At 44.3% G+C, this 24984-nt stretch overlaps 1 protein-coding gene across 1 annotated transcript; it reads left to right on the top strand.

Annotated features, from left to right (window-relative positions):
* Positions 1-1429: 1429 nt before the first annotated feature.
* ERGIC3 (ERGIC and golgi 3) lies at positions 1430-24041 on the top strand (the record flags this gene model as incomplete). Its single annotated transcript, XM_079543342.1, has 14 exons — positions 1430-1517; positions 1602-1672; positions 1748-1835; positions 2571-2690; positions 3694-3787; positions 4853-5018; positions 5785-5842; positions 12239-12253; positions 15787-15818; positions 16415-16511; positions 17777-17841; positions 21000-21136; positions 22099-22154; positions 23962-24041. 14 exons carry the CDS (start codon positions 1430-1432, stop codon positions 24039-24041), a joined length of 1167 nt encoding a protein of 388 aa, XP_079399468.1.
* Positions 24042-24984: the final 943 nt, after the last annotated feature.

Here is a 24984-nt window from a genome sequence, read left to right as displayed (position 1 = left end):
GCAGTAGCAGGTGGTGAGGTGACTGGTGCAGAGCACAGGTACCGAGGTAAGAGAGAAGTTAGGAGCACTGCGGGATTTCCAGCAGCAGTGGTGGGACAAATCTGGTGCTGGCTGGCATGGATGGGGTTGGGGTTGGGGCATAAGCCTGACGAGGTCAGCTGCCCCTTCTTCCGAAGCACTCCATCGTGGCATGCCTCCTCACCAGCCTCCAGGTGGCTCTCAAGTTAGGTTATTCCATTCAGCTTCTGAACTGTTTACAAAGACTTTTTCAATAAATTTATTTCTTCAAAACACTGCACCTTTCCTGATCTATGTTTTTTCCCCTATTACGTTCTTCAAAGCCAAGTTTCTAGTGCCTAGATGGATCGATTTCTTTCTGTGCTTAGCATGGTGATAAGCAGTATTCTTTGGGCGTCCAAACAACAGGGATACTTTGTTATTTCTTTGTTGTATTGGGGCAGCTGCACTGTGGCAGTGTTCCTGTCTCATACCCTTGCCAGGAGTTATCTTCTGGTGTAGGAAGTCGGGGTGCACTTGGTTCTGTTTGCATTTGATAACATTACTTAGTGACTGAACTGTTTTGATGGTTTATTTATTAAAAAAAATTTGCTGGAGGACTGACTTATTTCTGCAGGGGAAAAAAACAAAAAACCCAGAACCCTGAGACTCTTAACCCTTAGATTGCTAACTCATAATTGGTGCCTACTCTCTTTTCAGTCCTGCATGGGATGGTTTATTCCTGCACCATAAGACTGTCGGACTCTTAACTCTGAGGCTACAAACCCTGCTCTGGGTGCCCATCTCCTCTGCCCAGTGCCTCCTGTACTGGGTGTCAGCCTGCAGCTGCCCTGCGGGGGCAAGCAGTGCCGTGTGGGGCTGTCAGGGAGGAAAGCGAAGGCACAGATGGGACAGAACAGGGCAAGGGATGTGGGGAAGAAAAAAAAACAGAAAACAACAGAGCAAAGAAAGAAGGGATTCTACAGGTACACTGATCAGATGAGAGGCCAAGGAGAGTGTAGTCCCCAGTACATGGAAAGGGAGATCTGCCACCTCTCGTACGGAGGAAGGCTGAGGGAGCTGGGGCTGTTCTGCCTGGAGCAGAGAAGGCTCCGGTGGGACCGCAGCGCAGCCTTCGGTTCTCCGGGGTGCGTATAAACAGGAGAGATTGGCTTTTCACAGAGACAGCGATAGGCCAAGGGGAACGGCTTCAAACTGAAAGAGGGGAGCTGTAGGTCAGGTGCGAATGGAAGTTCTCTCCCCAGGGGCGGCGCGGCCCGGCACTGCCGCCCACAGCTGCGGCTCCCCCAGTCCCTGCGGGCGCCCGAAGCCGCGGCCGGGAGCCGGGCAGCCCGCCCCGTTGCGAGGGCGGTGCGCTGCGGGGCGGGGCGGTGCCCCGGAAGGCCGCAGTGGTTCCGGGCCGCGAGGCGCCATGGAGTCGCTGTGGCGGCTGAAGCGGTTCGACGCGTTCCCCAAAACCCTGGAGGACTTTCGGGTGAAGACGTGCGGCGGAGCGCTGGGTGAGCGGGCGGGCGGCGGCGGCGGCGGCGGCGGCGGCGGGGCGGGTGGGGCGGGGGCTGACGGCGCTTCTCGTATCCCGGCAGTGACGGTGGTCAGCGGGCTCATCATGGTGCTGCTGTTCTTCTCGGAGCTGCAGTACTACCTCACCAAGGAGGTGAGTGGCGGAGAGGGCGGGGAAAGGGCTCCGGTTTTGTCTCCCGCCTCACTGGGGCTCTTTGTTTTTCTGCAGGTCCATCCTGAGCTGTACGTGGACAAATCGAGGGGAGATAAGCTGAAGATCAACATCGACGTCGTTTTCCCACACATGCCCTGCGCCTGTGAGTCGAACCGCAGCGACGTGGTGCCGCCCTGCTGGAGGTCGCTCTTCCAGCTCCTCGCTTGGGGTGGGATGCGAGCCCAGCTCCGGGCGGCGATGGAGCTGCTGCAGGATGGGCGGCATCGCTGCGGAGTTGTTAGGGGTGTTTGCCGCACGAGGTGCCGTTGCTCTGCGCCTGACTCCCACTCGCAGCACAGCAGGAGGCTGGAGGTGTTGGAAACCTCTGCTGTTCCCTGCGGAGCAACCGTCAGCATTGCAGCGCAACACGTTGCCACAGGCACCCAATGGTGCTTGGATGCCGGGCCAAGGCCAGGGCTCCTGAATCATCCTTGTGAAAAGGGGACACGGGAGAACGTGCTGCTGTTGGAGTGGGGGTGAGAGGACAGAGGAGGGCAGCGCTCAGCTGGCTTTGAGCGTAACTCCAGGGCTGCCTTTGCACCAATGAGTTTTCAGGAGGAAGGGTTTGATTATTTGCCTTTAGGATTTCTACGATGGTTGAAAACAGTCATTCCTTTACACTAAACGCTGTGTTTGGAACAGTCATTTAGGCTGCAGACACAGTATGTTCCATTTTTGTAAGTTGTTTGGTCCCAACCATGCGTCTCCATCCAATTTTGGCACATTCTTATCCCTGCTAAAAGATTCTGTATTTTCACTGGTTGAATGCTTTCTCAGATTGCCGCAGGCCATGAGAAGTGTGCTTTTACAAACCACTTTCCTCACTTGCTGGTTTCAGATTTGAGCATCGATGCAATGGACGTAGCAGGAGAACAGCAGCTGGACGTGGAGCACAATCTGTTTAAACAACGTTTGGACAAAGCTGGCAATCGTGTGACTCCAGAGGCTGAGCGACACGGTAATGTGCTTCTTTGTATGAATGGGTGCTCTTGTAGTCTGTGTTACTTGTGCTTGTTTTGACTTTCATGGGAACAAGTGATAGCTGAAGAGTGCTTGAACACCATAAACTCTTCAAGAGTTTGTAGCATCCAAATCTATTAAACTGATAGATCAGACAAACTCCTGTTACGTTCGTTGCTTTTGAAAAGTAAATCTTTATCCAGTCACTCTGATACTGACAGGGAGTTGTGGATGGATTTCAGGAATGAAGCTGCTGATGGTCTTTTGCTGTGAATCAAGCAGCTGTTCTCACAGAACTTGAGTTTGCTTGTATCGTGCAATGACTGTGGGCTGACAAATGGGACCGTCTAGTTAGAGGAAAGAGCATTTCTCCAAGGAGAGCTCCAGTGACTCGACCTTTCAGCCTAAACTTACACCTTACTATGCTCAATTCATGTGTGTTAATACATACATGATAAAATTGTATCAAATAACACTTCTGGGGAGGTGCTACGATCTCACAGCTGTCCTTAATTTTGCTTTTCCTTTTCAAAATGTGAGGTTCTTATTACCTTACTGTGGGTTAGTGTAGTTCTGTATGTCAGCATAAACTGGATTTATTGATTTGTATCACTAAATACAACATCAGATATGATGTTAGAGGGCAAAACTAAGCCAAGAGCTGAATAATCACTACGTGTGAGCATTGCTCTGGTTTGGGTTTGTGGTGAGTGTCCCTGTTGTGTAACTCAGCAGCTTTTCTGTATTCAGAGGTTGTGGCATTGAAATTTGAAGCATGGGGATGAAAACGGCTACTCTGTATCCAATTCTCTGTTAATCTGTCTTCATTAAGCTCTATGATTGTGAGTTGATTGATAGTCAGTTTAAATTCGGCTGTAGCAATATAGGTCTTAAATGTAGTCCAACATACTCAAATAATACGTGGTGCTATTGGGAGGCAGGACAAGACAAGACACTGTTTCTAGACATGCCTTTTCATTTGGAATCCTATTTTGTTTTAGAGCTGGGGAAAGAGGAAGAAAAAGTGTTTGACCCCAGTTCTTTGGATGCTGATCGTTGCGAGAGCTGTTATGGAGCAGAGTCAGAAGACATTCGGTAACCACAGCCCTTTCTGTATCTTTGTAGCACTTGAGGGAATACTTCTAAGTTGCATGCCTGTTTCTTTGCAGAATGTCTGTGAAGTTCCTGCAATGAAATCCTTTGTGTTCTGAGAATTCTGAGGACTGTTGTGCTCTTGTTACACCTTGTGTAGCTGTGTATGTAGTGCTTAAGAATGGACAATTAAGTTCTGGTTTGTGTACATCCATACTCAGGGTCAGTGCAACATTGCTCACCATCATCTGGATGCCTTGGTATGAAAGTGGTGATGGCTCTGCCTTCACACTCCTGCTGCAGGCTTTCCATCCTTACGTGAGCATAAACTCGGTGTTCACTGCTCACGCAGACAACAGATGGGTCATTTGTGCTCCTCGTTCCTCCTCCCTGCAGGTTGCTGTAACAGGGGGTCCTGGGTTGGGCTATAGGTTCTGAGTACCCTCCAGTCCTATTTTCTATCTGATGATACCTTGTTTGTCCCAGCTCTTCAACTGCACTGTTCCCTGCAGATGCTTTTTCCATCTTGAGGGGTTTTTCTTCTATCAGCAAAACATAGAACCAATGAAAATAAGTGGTGGTTTTTTGTTTGCTTTGTTTTCTTTCCTCTGATGACCAAAATGTTGTCCAGAGGTGGAAAGGTATTGAAGAAAGTTTAATGTTTTGTCCAGCTTTGACAATCATGGCTTAAAAACAGAGGAAAGGAGGAGCAGAAATTGGCAGGTGCTTTGTTCACTCAGGGAAACACAAAACTACTCAGAAATGTGGGACCCTGATAGCATTTTTGTAGGAAATCAATTTCTAGGGAGCAGCATGGCTTTCTAAATGGGCAAAGATCTTCTCAGACTTGAGAACCATTTTAAAATGGCTTGTGCCCTTGCATCAAAAACTAAAAAAATAAATCAGAAAGCTTGAGCTGCTTCAGAACCATTAGGTCAACCTTCAAGATCCAGTCCACAGTGTTTGCTTTATCACTTTGTGGAAGAAGTCCACCAAATATCCGAGTCCTGAGCAGAAGCATCTCCTTTCTGTGGTAAAGATACTAAGATGGTACTTGTGCTTTTGCAGATGTTGTAATACTTGTGATGATGTCAGAGAAGCCTACAGGCGGCGTGGTTGGGCCTTCAAGAACCCAGATACCATCGAGCAGTGCAAAAGGGAAGGGTTTAGCCAGAAAATGCAAGAACAGAAGAATGAAGGCTGCCAAGTGTATGGTTTCCTGGAGGTCAATAAGGTGAGAGATGAGTTTTGTTGTATACCTGCAGTGTGAGGCTGACTGTGAGAAGGCAGAATTTGGGTGTTCCTCTCCTTTTCCAGCTTTAGGTGTTCATGTGCTGTGATACAGTGACCCGTGGGCTCAACAAAGGACTTGCAGCTGTAAAGAAATGAGGAAAAGCAGTGGGAAGGGGGTAATCCCATTTCATTGGGCTGTAGGAAGAATGCGGGCCTGGAGTAAGCTTGGCTTTGTCTATGTGTACAGCTGCTGTCAGTGCCAGCGAGGACTGGCACGTGTTGTCTGTATCCCTCACAAATTCCTGGATGTAGTTTTAACAAACTGATTAGTGCTTTTATTTTTGCAACCCGGTTATTTTTGTGGCTGTGTACATTGGGTCACTGTAGTTTATTATATTGAGTTGGGGTTTTATTTTGTTTGCTTATAGTCTTCCTCACTGTCCCTCTGTTATTCCCTCTCTTCTGTGCTATCCTCTTTTAGGCAGTTCCCTCCCAGAAGAATTAATTCCTCCTCCTGATTTTTATGTCTACTAAAAATAATCTGTGTAAAACAGATCATTACTTATATCAGTAAGTAATTATGGCTTTCAGCATGACTGTGCTTGTGAGGAACAGTGGAAATAGCATCTGCTGGTAGTGTTTCCTAGAAAGGCAGCTTGCTTGATGTATATCTGGTTTAAAAACCAAGAGGAAAAAGCCAGCATCTATCTGGCTGCTTTATGTATATGGATTCAGAACTTTTAATGACTGGTGACTGTCTTCTGCAGGTAGCTGGAAATTTTCACTTTGCACCAGGAAAAAGCTTCCAGCAGTCTCACGTACATGGTAAAGTATTTTCTGGTTATTGTAACCTTTCGTTTCTAAGTGTGTGTGATCAGTGTCTTGGGGTGTCTTTGCTTTGTGACCTGAAAGAATAGCAGCACTGCTTGAGTGGGGAGGGTGTTGGAGTTTTGGTACAAAATTTTAGAACTATCATGAACAAACACAACGTGGGGATGGAAGAGCATGGGAGAGGTGAGTTCCATAAAACTTCACTGCTCAGCTCTGCTGTAAACCACACTTGGCTATGGTGTTGAGCCCAGGACCTGAATATCAGAAGGGGTGATAACTGAATATGTGCAAGGGGCGTTTGTAGAATATCTGAGGATAATTTGAAAGCAAATCAGAACTTTTATTTTAAGTTGTAATGAGTTTTGTATGTCTAAATACGAAGTGTCCGGAGTAGTGATGGTAGTTGATTTATGCTTTTTGTCTTTACCTGGAATTGGGTGAAAAATATTTGTGGTTTAACAGAATGTTTTCAGTTTCCTTGATAAGGTTTTCAAGGCCTGAAATTTCTGGTAAAGATTTGACAAAGAGCTTTGATTTTTAGCTTGATTTTTCCCTACCTTACCCTTCATTATAGTGTGATCTGTTCCACTGAGGTAATGCTCAGGGGAGATTGCACTTTGTTCGAGTAGCTGTCTTTGAAGGAAAACAAACCAGGCTTTGAGCCATTTCTACAGATTAAATGATGAAGCATTTCTGTGCAAAAAGCTCATCTGCTTTTCTCCACGTTAGTCCTTATAATTAAATATGTCACTTCTGGCAGAGCTTAAAGCAGTCTAAGAGCAGCAGCCTTCCTGCAGCCAGTATTGACCCGCATGTGGGTGGGGGGGGCAGGACGGCTCTTATGTGTGCAATGGAAGTCTTGCACAACTGCAGTGGAAAACTGAGGGCCACAGTGGGTGAGAGCAGGAAGAGCAAGAAAGGGCTCTGTAGTTACTGCAGACCTTTTGGAGGCCGAGTTCAGAATGTTGCTGTTTTCAAGGGCAAGGAAAAGGAGTAGGAGGAGAGCAGGGGGGCGGGCAGACCTGCTGCTTTCTGGCAGTTCTCTCACACCAAATACTAAAAATGGCCTCTGATAATTTTCTCAAAGTGCAGCAGGCTCAGAGCCTGTTCGTTCATAAATGAAGCTGAGAATGTTTTTGTCCTCAATATAGCTGACATCATGTCTTCACTAGTTTTTTGTAATTTACAGAGTGGAACAGGATTGGGTTTTTTGTTGTTGTTGTTTATTTTTTCTTTCCTTTTCCTGTCATAACAAATAGCAAACTGAACTAGTATTGGTCAGTGCCTAAGAGAAGTCTGAATATTCTGAACTGCTGTTATGTAGAATCCACGAAAAATAATAATTCCACTGTTGGATACGTAACTGAGATGACTGACTGTATTTTTGCTGCTCTCTTCTATTCCATACTATTTTGAACCAGTAGAAAATAGGAAGGTGACTAAGTCACTGCTATGGGAAGTGTTTTCCATCACAGTGCTCTCCATGCCTCATGGTGGAGAGCTGTGCTGTTAATCCAGCTGATGGTTAGACCTGCGTCTGTACTTCTGTTTGATGGTGTTCCTCAATTGCTAAGCTAGCAGACTGTCAGTTCCTTACACTGACACTCTCCTCCTTTCTTGAGGATCACTCTAGTTTAATGTATCTCTGGATAGGGAATCTGTACAGGCATCTTCTCAGCAAAGCAAAGGATCCTATTCAGAAGTAACTTTGTTAATCTGACCATCCATGTAGTTCTGCTCTCAGCTTCTGATTTTGTATCACATGCTTACTGTTAACACCCTCAAAACCATCCCTTCTCTCCTCAGTAGAAGTGAATTGAAATTGCTTTTTTTGAAAGCAGATTAAGTAATAGGAGGGTATATAGGACTAACACACACAAAAAAGGACGAGTACAGGATGAGTACAACTTGAGTTCTATTTAGTTGTACTAGATTTAAATGCGTGTAGATCAATCTTTGTCCTTTTTTTGGTTTGTTTTAGTAGTTGCACTGGGTTAAATGTGAAAAAGAAGCTTGTTTTTCCACAGATGGTTATAATGTCTTATTTGGACTTCTTTTTCCATGCACACTTTTCTCTCCTTGCTTGTATTTTTGTTCTCATTGAGTCATAGAATCACCAAGGTTGGAAAAGATGTCCAAGGTCACCCAGTCCAACCATCCGCCTCCCACCAGTGTTTCCCACTCCCACATCCTCAGTACAACATCTAAACGTTTCTTGAGCATCTCCAGGGTCGGTGACTCCCCCACCTCCTTGGGCAGCCCCTTCCAGCACCTGGCCACTCATTTGGAGCAGAAATTCTTCCTAACATCCAACCTGAATCTCCCTTGAAGGCCATTCCTCTCACCCCATTGCTAGTTACAAGGAGAAGAGGCCGACCGCCACCCCACCTCAGCCTCTTTACAGGGAGCTGTAGAGAGCTCATATACTCATGTTTTGTCCCCAGAAATCATTTGCCAGAAGGAATACTTTTTAGAACCTTAGGAGAGGTTTGAAATCGTGTTGAATGTGTGAGGAATATAGGTTTATAAAAAGATGGAGCAACCTTGCCCAGAGTTCATCCCATCCCTAATTTAAATCGTTTGGCTTTGGCTTGTGGGAATTCCTTATGTTTAAATGGAGAAAATCAGAGGAAATCAGAGGTCCTGTTTCGACTAGGAAAACTAGGAAAAAAGATTGAATTTGCATTGAAGTTTGCTAATATTGCCTAAATATGGCAGCCTAAATGAGAAGAATCCTAACAAGTAGTCATCAAAATCAAATTATCAACAATTGATCTCCTTTTTCTGTTTTTATTCGTTTTTAAATATTTAATGAGTGGGTAATCCTCATGAGGAGACCTTCTTAAAGAGTTTGCTGCACATCAGGATTCCTCAGTTGGATCCACTTTGGGCTATTTGGAATTACTTCCTGTCAATGTGATATTGGTATGTGTTCATGTTTTAAGGCAAGTTGGTGTTGACTAATGGGAATCAGAATTTTGGAAGAGGCAGCCTGTGAACCTCATGCTCTTAAGAGCCACAGGTGTATCATTGATGTAAGGGAACATCAGCTGAAACGTGTTCAAACTGTATTTCACTTGTGTTTGTGCTAAGGATTTCTCATACAAATCAGGACCCTCACGTCTCAAGCTCTCAGAAAAATTCGTTCTCAATCTTATAAGTGTGACCCAGAATTGTGTCTGGGGTGCCCTGATGATCTGGTCGTGTTTGTGTCAAAGGATCTCTGATGGTCTCCTGGTAATCTTTTTAGCAGTGTTTGACATCTTCATGTTTGAACTGTTCTCCTCCCTGTCTTTATGCACTGTTCACGTATCTGGAGGAACTACAAGTGCTGGAAATACTGAAAAACAAAAACTGTGTTTAAAAAAGTTTGTTCACTTTGAAGAAAATATGTTTTGTCTTTTTTTTTTGTTCTGCTTTGTTTCTGCTCGCATGAATGTTAAATCCAGGTGAGATTATTTCACTTCACTTACTGTTGTTTGCATGGATGCTTTTCTGTGCTTGTATGTAACCTTTTTTCATGTTCTTTTGATGCTGATTCCATATTTGTTCGTATGTATCCAACCTAAATGAAAGTTATGTGCACAATTGTTAAATACAGCTTTGCTTTCTGCTTGGTTTCTCATAATCCCAGGCCATGAGGTATGATGTAATTTGAAAGCTGAGGGGTGGTGTGTTTCTGTCCTTAGTTAACTGATCAGAAATGTCAGGCTTTGCTGGGTTAGTGCAGTTTTGTCCATCCATACTCATATTTTTAGTGTATCTAAGCAGTGACACTGGATTTTGGAAGCACTGAAAACTGGCTGCTTGAAAGCTGCACTGTGGTGCTCCATCATCAGTGTCACAGAAGACTCCTCCACTCCTGAATGTCACCCTAATGGTCTTGGTTTATTCCTCAGACACTGTGGTCCAGTTGCACTCAGACATCCCAGGTCTTTAGGAGGACTGAAGGAAGTTATGAGGAGGACTGAAGTGCTTCTCAGTAAACTTTTTGGCACTGAAACTGGAGCCAAAAGTCCTTGCTTGTGCCAAGGGAAAAACCAAAGTCAAACATCAGTGATACCTGCAGTCTTTTTTCCCACTTGTTCATTGGTACTCGCTGAGATTAGGTTTGTTTTACTGTTGTCTGCTTCACAGGCCTTGGATCCTGAACTGGAATTTTCATGTCCAATTTATGTACGATACTTCAGATTTGGGGAAAGTTCTCTTTTCACTTGTGCCTTTGTAAGGACAGCCTGCAGCATCAGCTGTGTCTGTTCATGATCCTGCATATCACAGCTGTTTTCCTTGCAGCAGCTCACGCCTTTCCTCAAAGAATGTTTTCTATCTCAGATGGAAAAAAAAGAAATGGTTAAATGATTAAATTAAATTATGTAGTCTTTTAATCTCCTGAGCAACCATCTCCTGCTTTGGATATGCAGCTTTGCAGTGAGCTTCCAGCACGGGGCAATTTTCTTGGTGGTGGTTTCCTCCAAAGAGGTGATCCTGTTGTCACTTTCTTCCTCCTTGCTGCATTCCTTTTAGTCAAGAGGAAGCTGGAGCTTCTCGTTCATCCTTCAGACTGTCTTTGGACCATTCAGTTGCAGGGGTGTGATTGTTTTTGTTTCCTAGGGAAGTCATTCCCCATCATGCTGTATTGACAGCCAGAGAGATTTTCTTAAAATATATAATTTGATTCCTTCAAATGCTTAAAAAAACCCACTGATATTGGTGACTACATTCAAAACATTCTGTCTTTAAGACACGCTTCCAGTGACTGTGACAATTCCTGTGAATGAAAGCAGTCATGAATGTGATCCAGATGTTGTGCTTTCCTTACACCCTACGTGCTAAACTGGAGGAAAGAAGTTACTTTGAAGGCACTTTTGTGATTACCACTTGTTTTCCTCATTTGTGATAGATTTGTTCACTTCTTTAATAGATTTTTTTTGACAGTTGAAACCTATTTGAAAGCATCCTTGGATGAGACCTTGAATATCTTGTTTTGTGTAGCTTCAGCGATTTGAGTTTTCAGTTACAAAATGGGCATATAGTCTTTGACTGGAGACTGATTATCACTTTTTGGTCCCTTGGTGTCTTCTGCCAAGAGCAGGCCAACTAATTCCTTCTGCTGTCCCTTGCAGCCTCCTATTCTTCTCCAGTCCCAGAGCCCTACTGGCTGTGGGGCTGTGCTGTTGCACAGGACTCTACAGACGCCAGGAACTCAGCTGAGCTCTTCTTTGCCCATCAACTATTTTGGAAAAGAAAGTGGGAACCAAAACCACCATCAGTGAATTTCGTCGTGGAGCTGGAAATCCTCTGGATGATCACCTGTACACTATTCCTAACTTCTCTTCCAAAGTAGTGTTTGTTGCAGAATTTATAGTTTTCATCCCCAAACTGAATGGAGGAGGCTGAATTATTATTTCATCCCTAGAAGTGCTAAGGACTGTCCTTTTTACATTGGTAAACTCCTTTCAGTGTTTGTGTTGGTGCTGAAAGACTCAAAGTCTCATTCATCCGTAGATGGACCGAGCATTTCCAAAGTAATGTGTGTAGTTTGGAGACCACAAAAGCGGCAATTCCATTTGCCACTGGACTGCCATCTATCAGAGCTGAGGTTCATCACTTGTTGGGAATGCCTGAGGTTTGTCAAGCAGCTGTCTGGAGGCTCACTATACCTTCCATACCTCCTCCATAGCAAAGCCTGTGCTGTCACAGAAGCACTACCAGCAGTGTAGCATTTGGCAGAGAGGGGTGGGAGCTGTGTCAAGTGTTCAGAGGCCCATCTGCTTGCAGGTGTAAATCTGTGGTTATTGGTTAATCATGCACAATGTGAGTATACATGTGAATAGTCTCTTGGAACAACAGCAGCAACAAAAAAGGAGGTTGCTTTACAGAAGTTAGTAAGCTTTGAGGTGTGCTGCCCAAGCACACGTTTCCCATCTTTCCAGGTATTCACCTTTGCTGGGAGCTCGCAACTGAAAGAACAAAAATGTTGTGAATGTAAATGTTGACAACACCTGGAGAGCTTTGGTTGCTGCCAAAATGGCCTTTCCTTTATCCTGAGGACTTGAAAGACTGAGAAATCTGAATACAAGCAGCAGTGCTGCCTGGCATGCTGCGTTGGAGCTTTTATTAAGAAATTTGCACATCCCATGTATTTTTCTATTTGGTGGCTAATTCCTGCATTTTTGTTTCTCTGTTACTTTTTAAATGATTCCTAGTCCCTATATTTGGCCTTTGGCTAGCTAGGGAGTCTTTTTACATGGCCTAGCAAGTGCACCAGCAAAGCTGTTGTGCTTCTGCTCTACAGTACATGTTTTAAATACTGTTGTATCTGAATCTCTGCTTTTCATTGTAAAGATCTGAATGTTTCTCTTTTCTCTCCCACTCTGCTCAATTTTGCAGTGCACGCTGTTGAGAGTAAGTGTTGCTATTTTTTTTTAATTTTTCCCCCAAAACTACATACTGCAGTACAACCCTACTCCTGTTATTTGCTGTGCCCGTAAATCTCCTTTGGGAGGAGCTGTTGATTTAGGCTGGGATTTGAGAAGATTTCCTGAAAGCTAAAAGGAGACCCATCTCAGGTCATTCATGTCTGGTAATTGAGGTCACCCGATGGGAAAGGTTGAGAATCTTTGTCTTACACAGTGTTAATATGTCACTGTTAGAGGTAATATATTGGTAGATGTCCTGTGCAGGTGATGTAGTTGAGAGGCACATGGTGACAGGTCGGAGGGGATTCTCATATGGGATAATTCTCTCATTTAATCTCACTTGTACAACAGGCTGGAGAATTGCTCTTGGGAATTCATTCACCAACCCTTCTGAATACTTAGTAGAAGGTTTTCCAAGGGTCTGTAAGGCACTGGATTTTTCAGAGGGTGAGAGAGTCCTGGTAATTGCAGGTTGAGATGTGGTGTTTCCACTCGGTAGAACGTCTGGTGGAGGGGCTGAGGAGCTGTGCTCTGCTCTCTCCATCCCCCAGCTGCAACACATTCTGTGCTGCTCCCTGCCTCAGCACCCCTCACACCACAGCCTCCTCCTCCTCCTCCTCATGTTTACAGATGAGCTTTTTCTCCCCAAAAATCCATCCCCAGCATGAAATTTGGTGCCCTCGCTCGTTTCACAGCACCACATTTGGGTAGATGTGTCTCGAGCTTTTTCCAGTTTTAATGCATTTATTGGCAGAGTCCTCAGTGGCAGTGAGTGCAGTGAGTCAACCCAGCAAAGGGCTGAGTTGCAGAGCCCAGGGAGCTCTGTGGTTGTGCAGGTCAGAAATGTGGGATGGGAAGAACTCTTCAGGCAAACAGCAGCCTTAGAAATGTGTTACTAAAACAGGGAAGTAAAGAGGTTATATAAAAATACATAGACTTCTTGACAAACATAAGGTCTCTTATAGGCTTCTTTGTTTTATGTGGCTAAGCACTTAGGCACAGTTACAGAAGGGAAAGGACATGCTTCTATTTCTCTGGAAATAAGTCTCCTGCCCTAGCTGACACTCTCTTAAGATCTTCTCTTCTATTTCCTTCTTCTGTTTCTTCTCTAAGCATGCTAAATAGGTTTTTGTTAAGCAAACTCTGATTAGCTGTATATTTATCTCCAACCTAAGCTGTGTGCATATGTGCTTAGCATAGTCCTTGGTGATCAAAGATGAATAAACCTATCACCTGGTGGCAGACTGGATTGGAACCCAAGTTAATGAATTGTGCTTTTTCACAGTTATAAATCATTTATTGCAAAGGTTTTATGAAGTGAGTAGCTGGTGTTTGATCTGTGAAAAGCGTTACAGCGGAGCACTGTGGGGAAATTTTATGTGGAAAAGTCCTGACTTGAGTCCTGCACGACGTACACCTGGTGTGATGGGTTAGTGAGCAACTGGTCCTTCTCAAGGGCTTCTCTTGAATGTCTCTGGTGCTGCACTGTAGCTGTAAGTTTGTCGTCCTCACTGGTACTCAGCTCCCTTCTCGAGTGCTAACAAGTGCAGCTATTGGAGCTGATGAGCGCAGAGCTGTAGCAGCAGAGCAGTGGGCAGGAGTGCTCCTGTCCCTGCTGTGTTGGCAGGCTGTGCCAGAGGTGTGCAGCCTGGTGATTAGCCGTGTGTTGAAGCTGAGCTGGATGAAAGTGTGTCCTCAGCCCGAGAGATGCTTGTGGTGGCCTGTTGTGCTCTCTGATGTGGTTCTTGACCATAAGGAGGCTGGGAGCGGGTTGAGCCATCAAGAGGAAGGCGAGAGGCAAAGACTTCTGGCGTTAGGTTGAGATGAGCTGCAGGTCCAGCATGGGCAGGATCTCCATGGAATTCTGTCACTGACTGAAGATTGGCTGCTGCTGGCAGTGCAAAAAGCAGTGACACTTCGCACTCACTGACAGCTAACCCACTTAGCTTGGCTTTATTGCATAATACTACAACAAAACAGTGTACTGCTGGAAATCATAAAGAAAAATGTAATACTGAGACCATTTCCCCATTCCTTCCTTTCTCTACCTACTGTTTCATATGCGTTTCCAAACATTTGGTTGGATGTTTTTTATCTTTTTTTGTTTAGTTTGGGGTTTTAAGCCCGAGGAGTTCTTTGATCCAGCTGCTAACAGACACAGAAATGATGCTAATGGCAGGGGTAGGTCTGCACACTTGTCAGGGGCACCTCATGTAGATAGAGCCATAGAATCACCAAGGTTGGAAAAGAGCTCTAAGACCATTTTGTCCAGCCATCCACTTACCACCAGTATTTTGAGACCTGTGCTGCTCTGAGCTCTTCGTAATTCAAAACCATTGCCTTAATTCTGATGGCTGCAGCCTTGATTTCCAAGCACTGAAAAGTTTATCTGTGAAATGCAAAGGGTTCTCCCTAGATCAGAGCTATAGGAAGAAGACTAGTTCAGGCACAGTGTTTCCTTTTCCAACAGTATGGTCTCTGCTTTGCACGTATGAATCTTTTTGTAGTAAGGTTTACATAAATACAACTGAAACTTCTGTTATTTTATTGAAAGATGTTATGAGGGGAAAAAAATGATTTCACAGTGTACTTGTTGAATGGACGTTTGTTTTATAAGAGAGGTAGTTTCAATCAGTTCTTTAGCCTTGCAGCCTTTCTTATGCTGTTATCAGAAACTATTTGAGGGCAGCATTCCTTCATTATAATTATTATTCCTTATTAATAATGCATCTGTTTGTGATCTGACTCCATTAGCTCAGAAAATGGAGCAACTTTGCGTAAGCCCGGTGGGAGCATTCCTGAAATCTGGTTGTGTTTTCATCCTGACAATGAGGCTTTTTTCTGGCACTGCAGTTAAGTAGCCAACGAAAAGAGGTCAGTTCCTTTTAGCAGTGCTTCCCATGGCCCATTTCTTTGCAGGTGTCCTCCATGTGCGTGGTGCTGGCCGTGCTGCTGTCCTGCTGTATGCAGGAGTGGCTGAGGGCAGGTTGAAAGCTGGCCTTTCAAGGACTTGTCCTTTCCCTGTGTTCTCAGGGCAGGAGTGGCAGTGCTGATGGGCTGCTGGGTGCTGGTGGGTCTCGGTTGCTGTTGAGCTCTGTAGGGTGCTTTCATGTAGTGTAATGCATGTGCTGCCCTCAGCTGTTAGTTTTATTCTGTCGTTTTTCCAGCAGTTAGAGGAGTTCAGCAAGAACTAAAATGGAGATCAGGATTGAGGTAACAATGAACTTTTCCTTGCTTGACCCCAGGAATTTGTTTTTGCCATATGTTAAGAACATGTTCAGGCAATAGCTGAAATATCTGATCTGAATAGACCTGCAATTGCATTCCTCCGTTCTAGCAGTGGGCAGGCAGTCTGTGAAAGGACTCGAAGCAGTTGTCTGTCATATGTCCACCTGCAAGCAGGAGAGACACCCCGGTTATTTTTTTGCTGTTTTAATCAGCAGTAGCTAAAATACAGTAAACAGATATGCTTTGATATTGTAGTCTGAACTACACTGTGAAACTGTTTTTCTGTTACAGTTCATGACCTCCAGAGCTTTGGACTTGATAACGTAAGTGTTTCCAAGATAACTTCCCAATTCTCTCAGTCTGTTTTCCTTCTGGATTTCCCTACAGTTGCCACGCTGGGAGCTCAGTGTGCTGATCCCATCTGGCTTCAGGCTGAATGCACCTAGGCACAGTGTGGGACTTGCTTTCAGGCAGGGCTCTACAGTGTGATCTGGGACATCCTCATGTTGCCTGGCAAGTCTGCTGCTAAGAGAGGCTACCTCAATTTTTAATTCTGCTGAATTGGTTGAGGTTTAGTTGTGCTGTGAGGAAAGCAGATGGTACCCATACCAATGGCAGTTGACAGTTTTTTGCTCCTATGCCAGGGAAAGGAGTGAATGGGAGAGCTTGCTGTGTGGGTGGGAGGGAGAGACACAAAGATCTGAGGATTTGGAGTAGAAAATGGAGAAATTCCACCTCGTGCAGTCTTCCATGAATTAAAAAAAAGCAAATGCCTTTTAGTTTACTATTAGGAAACACAGAGTAAGGGAGGGCCTGCTGCAGCAACGCTCAGAAAAGCATTCTGAATATGAACATAAGGCCCCTTGCTTTGCCCCTTGGATGCTGTGCATTGTTTGAGTTATCAGCATTTCTGTTTCAGATCAATATGACGCACTATATCAAACATCTCTCGTTTGGAAGGGATTATCCAGGCATTGTGAACCCTCTGGATGGGACAGACGTCACTGCACAGCAAGGTAAGAGCCAGCTGGGGGAAGTCTGTGTAAGAGTTGGTATTAATGAGAGTTAGAAGGGGAATGAGATTCTCAGTCTTAAACAAGAGGCCTGGCAATGCTGCAGAAGACTTGGACCACTCCACCTCTTTTCTAAAGAACTTTTTCTAAAGAATATGCTTCCGTTCATCTGCAACAAATCACCTGTGTGTTTTCTTCTGATTCTGTGATCTTTCTGAAAGATCTCCCTTTTCAGCATTAATGGATATACAACAGAAGGTACAGCACGTTATCATTAAATGCCTGCGTCACACGGGGGGAGTTCTGCCTGGCTGATGTGTGCAATAAGAGGCAGCCACAAGCCACAGGATAGAGAAAAAAAGCCTAAGATGTTGCTGGAGAGCTGTGGAGTCTGTCTGACTCTGATCTACCTGATGGTAACAGCTGAACAGCTGCCATTGAGTTAAAAAATACTGCTCATCTTTGCTAGGTAGCTCTTGCTGGCTTAGGAAGGAGGGATGGTTCTCTCCTTGTGGTTTGTTCACACAAACCTGCTTTATATGCCTCTGCACAGATCATTACATTATTTAGATCCACTGCATTGTGCAAACTTTGTGCAGGTATTTGGGGTGTTGTTATGCAATAAAGCTTAGAGACATTGGTGGTTTGGTTCAAGGATTGTTGCCCCACCTAAATCTGTTCTTTTAATTTTTTTTTTACCATCTATTTAGTTGTTGTACCCAAATCAAAGGACAGTGCTTAAAATAAAATAGGGAAAAATGGAAAGGTGTCATAATGCTGTTATTTTTCTGTGGAGCAATAAACTCTGATATGGAGCCCATAGCTGGTTGCTAAAAGTCTCTGTATGCTAGAGCTTTCCATGCAGGATACAGCTCAACAGCAGGTGGATTTCTAAGGAATTACAAGGGCTGAAGATGCAGGCAAAGCAGATTGAAGTTCAAATTTATGTTTATTGCTATGATATTATAGGTAAGAATTACTTTTATAGAAATGAATGAGAAGCATTCTTTCTCTGAGGAATTTCTGAGGAAATCAGTTTTCAGAGTGACTGATGCATTCCACATTTCGTAAGAGAGCTGAAGGGATGGATATTAGGGACATGAACTTTACTATCATTGAAAGCCCACAGTTGCTACTGCACAAAAAAAAAAAAAGGGTTATTGGACAAAAGCTGCCATGAACAAAAACATGCATGGCTAACCCACCAGAACCTCTGCAGCAATTCACAGTTGATCACAGTTACTAATTGTGTGTCTGTTTGCTTCTAGCTTCCATGATGTTTCAGTATTTTGTCAAAGTGGTCCCTACAGTTTATATGAAAGTAGATGGTGAAGTAAGTGCCTTTTTTTACCTATTGCTTTGGCTTGTTGGAAAAATCAGAAGTTATTGTTGTGTCTTTTCATGTTTCATTGTGCTCACACGGGAAAAGAGGTTATGTTGTTGTGTGTAGACATGCATGTTTCACACTCTGCCTGTACCATAAGAGGTGAAGCAGCCTGGGCTGATATTCACCCCCTTTTTTGCACAGTGCAACATGGGATGGACCCAGCAATATCCTGTGCAACAATGTATTTCTCCTCTCCTGTTTAATTTTTGTGTATTTTAGAATTTGCTTATTCCAAATGTACATGTATTGAGATTCAACTGTCTCATCTCCATGAGATCTCTACGAGAGTAATTCAGTAGGATTAATCAGCATTTCACAGATCTGAAACTTGTCTCTTAGGTTTTCTTCTTCTTTAAGCATAGCATTTAATCCACTAATCAATCTAGAACAAGCAAAAGCCTTCAGATTTGGTCTTTGTTCTGACTCTCTGTCTCTGGTGGAAGCAAGACAGATTGTTCAAACTTGCTTTGTTGAGGGACCTCAGCAGAAACAAGTTGCTGTGGCATAATCTTGTCTGCAGTGTTACTGCAGTGATTAAGCAGATCTCTGCCCCCATCCCACCTAATTCAGAGAAGTCACACCGTTTGTGTCATGTTCCTTCATGAATTCTTGTAGTGCCTGCTCAGGAGAAGTCCAAGCACCAAGGAGCAAATGTTTTTTGGCAAGTAACCTAAGATGAGCTCGTCTCCAGTTTAAAAGTTTCTCCTTTACCTTTCAAAAGAGGGCAGCTAGATTTCCAGCCCCATTTTCAGAATATGCTCTTTTGGAATGAGTAGGATTCTCGAGGTGAGGTGAAGATGCTCTATTCTTAACCCAGCTGAGACAGCAGAAAGAACCGTGATTGCTTTCACTCATTTGGAAGCATTTGTTTGGGTTGCCGTTATTGTGCAGGGGATCTTGGTTGCCATGCAGGGCTTCTTAAAAAGAACAAACAGATGAAAAAACTGTCAGTTATCAAGATCTAAGCCACTCTGTAGTCCTAGGGCAGCAGAATGATGGAAATTACCATTTCTATTGCAAAATAGAAATGCCAAGAGAGGCAACAGCTCTGCTGTTGTGTGGACTGGTGTACCCACTGTGCTTATCTATGCTGTGAGGATCAGGCAGATGACCTGTGCCCCAGTATTCTGTGGACATTCACACCCAAAATGACTTAGCTCCCCACTCAAACCCCAGGTTTTGTCTCTCTATGGTCCATGCCCAGCTTTGCTTTAGCATGGAGCCAGTTTTCTCTGAGATGAAACCCACATGTGGCAATGGGGCTTCTTCAGTGCAAGGACTGATCTGCACATGGATGAAACTGTGCCAGAGTTCCCTCATGCTACAGTCTTACAACACCACAAACCCCACAGCAGTGGGCGCCGGTGCACCCTCAGGCTCTTCTCACATTCTCAAGCAGTCAGAACAACATCCTGAGTGTCAAGGCAACCTTCATGTTGCTTTGGGCACCTTGAAATTGAAATCACTGGCAGAGTATTAGTTATGTCAGAGGCTGTGTAGGAGCCACATAGGTGCAGTGCAGACATTCAAGTGAAGCTATCCTAAGCAGTGTGGGCAGAGCAGTCCAATGGTGGATGTAGGCTGTATTTCCTCATCTGGACTACAGGTTGAAGCTGTTTGTAAGCACCAGTTCTTATCTGATAAATCCTTAAGCTGACCATTCTTTCTTAATACCCTGCCTTTTTGGACCTATCTTTTTTTTTCCTGGGAGATGGATGGAAGTTAGTTGCTATGAGGCAGGACTGGGAGAACCCTCAGATCATGTTTGAGGCTAGTTCTGCTTGGATCCAGGTCAGCTGTGCAGTTTGTGTGAATTACTGAAATTCCTCAGGTACAAAGGACAGTGCGTGTTGAGCCCTAAGCTTACAGCTGTCCCCCAGCCTGCCATGGCTTACAGTTCTGTGGGTGAAATCTCACGTGTAGAGCTGTCGTTCACTTGTCAAAGGATGAGTTCTGTCAAAGTAATTGCTTTTTAGTCTCCAGGAGAGGAATCTATGCAGACCATGATGCTTATACTTAGGTAACTGTGGCTCGAGTGTGCTGCCAAACAGACGCCAGGACCTGTCCTACATATTCAGTACTTGCAACCCTCAAATGTAGAATTTGATAAAGAAACTGAATGGTATCTTTTTCAGCTTGAATTGTACTTTGTGTCAGGCAGCTTATTAGAGAAGATAGAACATAATTTATTTGCTTTAATAGGACCAGTATGAACAACCTGTCTAAGAATCACAGAGCACAGGAAAATATCTTGAGGTCATTTTTGATGAGCCATCTTTGTTCTTCTGCAACTCCTGAAGCTTTCCTTTGTTTATATATTCTTTCTTTTATTTTTTCTCTCACTCTTCAATGTATACAGCCTTCTCAAACTCAGATTTTGTGATATTCTTCCCATATTCCATTTATGATTCACAGAGCAATATCTGAATATTCATTTCCATCTATTTCCACAGAAATTCAGCTGCTGATGGCCAGCCTCTCCACATTCAGTGTTGTGTCCTGACGCTACATATGGGGAGATAATTTATTGTTGTATCGTGTGGGAGCTCATGTGTTAGCTCTTAAAGGACCTCAGAAGGGGGCTGTTATGGTGTTTGTGGACTTGAAACTGGAAGAGACAGTAGGAGGTAGAAAGCTCGGCCAGTAGGCTTTGGAGCTCAAGGAGGCCAGCACTGCAGGAATCTGGCTTGTCCTCAGACTGTACATCAGTGCTGCTTCCTGAAGTTTGCTTAGGTGTTAGCGAATTGGCAGAGGCTGATGTGGCCTTTGGGTTGAAGTTTAGGAAGTCATCTTACGGCAATTACCTGCCAGCACAGAGCAGAGCAGTCTGGCCTAAGGACTGATGCACAGTTCATCTTTTACCTCGTTCGTTTAAGCATGATTTTAACCAATATCAGTCAATAGTAAACAAATCAGTAAATAATAGTAAAATTAGATCGAATTCTGCTGATGCTGATTATGACTCTTGCAACTGTGACTACTGTCATGAGCCCACAAGAGAGGGGCCCACAGCAACGGTGATGTTGTTCGCTGAACTCATGTTTTTAGTAGCCTTCCATATTCCCTGTTAACAAAGTGATGCTTACTGCTTATGTTTCCTCCAGGTGGTAAGGACGAACCAGTTTTCAGTTACACGACACGAGAAAATAGCTAACGGGCTGATAGGAGACCAGGGTCTGCCTGGTGTGTTTGTGCTGTATGAACTATCACCCATGATGGTGAAGCTGACAGAGAAACACAGGTAAGAATCATTTCAATGTATTTCATTCCCCTTGCATTGATTTTTGTCATTTCACATAGCTTAAAACACAGCTGCAGATGCCTGAGAGTCAGCCAGATCCCTCCACAACCAGCAAAGAGAAGGGGATGCTCCCAGATACAGTTCCTTTCACTGTGAACATCTGACAGGGATGGGATCTGGGGTTGTCTCATACTACCTGGAAGGGTTTGATGCAGTATCAGTCTGGTATGATCGCATTCAGTTCAATCTGATTTCCTCAAAGTCTTTTTTAATAGGAAGTCTGATTTTATAGAGGAAAGCCAACATGATGAACAGATACAGATGCAACTTTACCATTTTCACTGTCCTGGAACATCTCACCAGCACCTATAGAGCCACCCACTTTGATCCAGCCTATTCACTTTGCATTTGCAGTAGCTTTTTTGCACGTTGTAGTCAGCATGGAACCTGTTCCTTCCAGGCTCTCATTTAATCACAGGCTTGCAATTACAGGGAGATAGAAGGGATTGTAGCTACCGAGTCTTTTGGGATCATAATGAGGCACAGCTTTTTCTATGCCTTGTAGTGTGTCAGTATGCGTTTAGGGATTTTGTTTTTCTTGTACAGCAGCCTGATGTGCATTCTGCTGAGCAGAAGAGGCTGAAATCTTAGGGATGAGAAGCCCGGTCTTTGGGGTTTGTAAGTTCAGTGTGTGCCTCCTTGGGTTGCCACTGAGCTCATTTAAATGCACTGAATGCAGTGGTGCTTCTCAGTAACATTTCAGTGATGAACTCTATCCTGTAGCCGACAGGGGTTGTTCAACTGTTACATTTGTTGTCAGTTATTAATGCTTATATAATGCGTACTTATGTAATATGATTAACATAATGTTAATTATAAGTTAGTTTGTATTGATGGTTACTTATCTGTCGTACTGGTATCAGAGCTGATGATGGTTTCTTAAATTGTTTTCCTCATTCCAGGCCCTTCACACACTTCCTCACAGGAGTTTGTGCCATTGTTGGTGGCATATTCACAGGTACTGCATCTTTAAATCCTTTTTCTCTCTGATTATTTGCCATCTTATTCTTTCTTAACTCTGTGTAGCTGGTTATAAATCCCCTTTTGCTGGGGAAAGGTGACTTCAGCCTTCAGGAGGCAATACAGATATTCTGCAGAGCTGTGGGAGTATTTCATTTTGATGCTCTGGGAGACATTTTGTTTTCAAATAATGCACTCTTTCATTTGCCATTTAAATGTATCTGTGCTGTTTTCCTGGCCAGATTGGTTCTGGAAGCAGGTGGTTTCTTTCATGCTGACCTGAAGTCCATAACATCTCTGAAATGAGGTCCCCACGGGCAGAGCCATCTCAGAGTTCACCAACTGTGTTCCCAGACACAGGAGCTCCAGTGAATTCTCTGCAGGGCCCAAAAGAGGCCCTCACAGCTCCTGGGTTCCCTGAGGAGAGGCTGCTCATGCGGAACCGTTTGCATCTCTGGACTTTGCCATCGGTGTTGGCTTCTGGAATAGCATTTACTCAGTTCCATGCACATGATGGAGCCCAGCCTTGGTCCAGCTGATAACCCAGGGTGCCCTGAAACACTTGGAGACATTCTCATGGAGATGAGGGCAGCAGATCTTGCTGTGCTGGAAGCTCTGTAGGAGTCCAGCCACTCTGTATCGTATCCCTGCATTCCATAATACCTGTATCTGCTACATCACACTTGGATAACCTGATACTGAGGTTGCTGTCTATTAAACAGGATTTGTCTGCAGCATGTTTATTTGATCATGATCGTTTTCATGCCTAACTCAGGCAAAGGCTTTTTAAAATCACTGTGACAAATTCAAGTTTCCTCTGTCAGTGATTGGGGCTAACAAGCACTTCGTGCTGTCTGCTGCCATACACTGTGGTCAGACTGTATGCTGGAGGACAGATCAAATCAGCTGCCTGACAGCGTCTTTGTCACAGCATCAGATTGGTTTCACAAGTATTTTCAGGGCAGAAGATAGTCATCAGGGTGTTACTGAAAGACCAGATAGCATGATTGGAAGAGTAATCAATTCCTGTCCACTATTCCTATCTACTGCTACTCCAGTATTAAAATGTCTGTTTATGTAGGGCCAAGTAACCACTTATTTCTTAGATTGGAAGTGCTGAATAAATAAAACAACCTGGGAACATTAAGCTTCACAAAGGCATTGAAAATATCTTTGTTTACTGGCTCCGTGTTCTCTCGGGTAGGAGGGAGTAGACAGAGTGCCTGGTTGTGGAAGCCACTGTGACAGATGCAGGGTAGTCTGGATTCTGTGGTGCAGAAGACCCACTCTGAGCTTTTCTCTGCTCCCAAACAAGCACAGTTAATAGGTTCCTTCAGTGTACTGGTAGGAGAGATTTGGGGTAAACTGCTGCTGTCTCCTACGAAGGGTGTCCATGAAGGGCAGCATGTGTTTTCTCAGGTAGAACAGCTTGCTTTTGAGGTTGCTGTGAAATAGCAAAAGGGAAGCATTCCCTTGGCCAGCTGGTCAGGGCAGTAGAATGGCACAAAGCTCTCAGAATCAGCTTCCTCTCCAGACCTTCCTCACTCACCTGCCAGCAAACATGGCTCGTCTTTGTCTCATCTTTTCTTCTTTGAGACATGGCTTTCCAGATAACCACAGCCACCTCTGCCCTGCAGGCTGGATCTCATCTCTCCTAATGAGATGTGGATGTGGGTCTTCTGAGCAGCAGCTGCTTTCTGTCAGAGGGAGCTGGAATTCCTGCTGCTGACAGGATTTGGCTTTTCTTGCTGTGGGTGATCTCTGTATTTGAGGCTCGTTTGGCTCGATCTCGTTTTTCCTTCTAGTTGCAGGATTCATCGACTCCCTGATTTATCACTCAGCACGTGCCATCCAGAAGAAAATTGAGCTTGGGAAGACAATATAAACAATGACCTCACCGCACACAGACAAAAAACTGTAAGGAGAACTAAACAGGTTTTACAAAATACGTGTGATCCTCCAAGTGCACGTGAGGTTTGGAATTACCAGGTGGCCCCAACTGCTCTTCATGTCTCATCATCCGTTGTTTGGCATTGATTTGTGGATGGAACTGCTCAAACCTTGCTGCTATGACGTGACTTTAGCCATCTCGTCTGGCTGTGCAGACCCTACTGAAAAACCCTTTTGTGTCAGCCCGTCTTCATCCAGTTTGCCCCCTGAAAAAGCTGCTGGAGATACTTCAGGAATAACGTACTGTGTTGTCAGATCTGCAGTGGATCAAATTTGTCATCAGAAACCTTTCTGACAACACCATCTGTGTTTTTTTTTTCATTGCTCCCACAGATATTTCGGAATGTGCTGATGCTGTATGCCAGACCTCTGTGAAAACGTGCTGAGTGCTGTGTGCTTCCCTTCCAGCTGCCCGGGGCGGTGGGGAGGGACGTGGCGTTTAGGGTGTGCTTCTGTCCTGCGTGGTCCCGCATTTGGCTCAGATTGCTCTGCCTAGCAGAGATGCAAGCTGATGTATGGATGAGAAAAGAAAAAAAAGCTTGGAATTTTAACTAATTTTTAAATTGGATTGTGTTTTTCACTTCCCCTCTGTCTCTGTTTTGTAATGCAGTCCATCCTGTGTGTTTTGGTAAGGCATTTGGAAGAATCATTAAATTATTTGAGCCAATCCTGAATTGGAAATTATAATAAAAACTACCTGCATTGTGGCAAAGCGTGGCAATAATGGTGAATTCTGTTCTTTCTTGATTGTGACCTGCACAAGGGAGTAAAGTGTGTGTGAAATCATTCTGAGAGGAACTTGAAAATAAGGGAGAAATTAAAAATTACAGATTCCTGCCTCAGTTTGAGGGAACACAGACTCGGTGCTCTTAATCTTG

Source organism: Tetrao urogallus, assembly GCF_951394365.1.
Source record: "Tetrao urogallus genome assembly, chromosome: 16".
Taxonomy (NCBI): domain Eukaryota; kingdom Metazoa; phylum Chordata; class Aves; order Galliformes; family Phasianidae; genus Tetrao; species Tetrao urogallus.
Note: the sequence above shows the minus strand (reverse complement) of the source record. Positions and strands in the feature narration are given on the sequence as shown.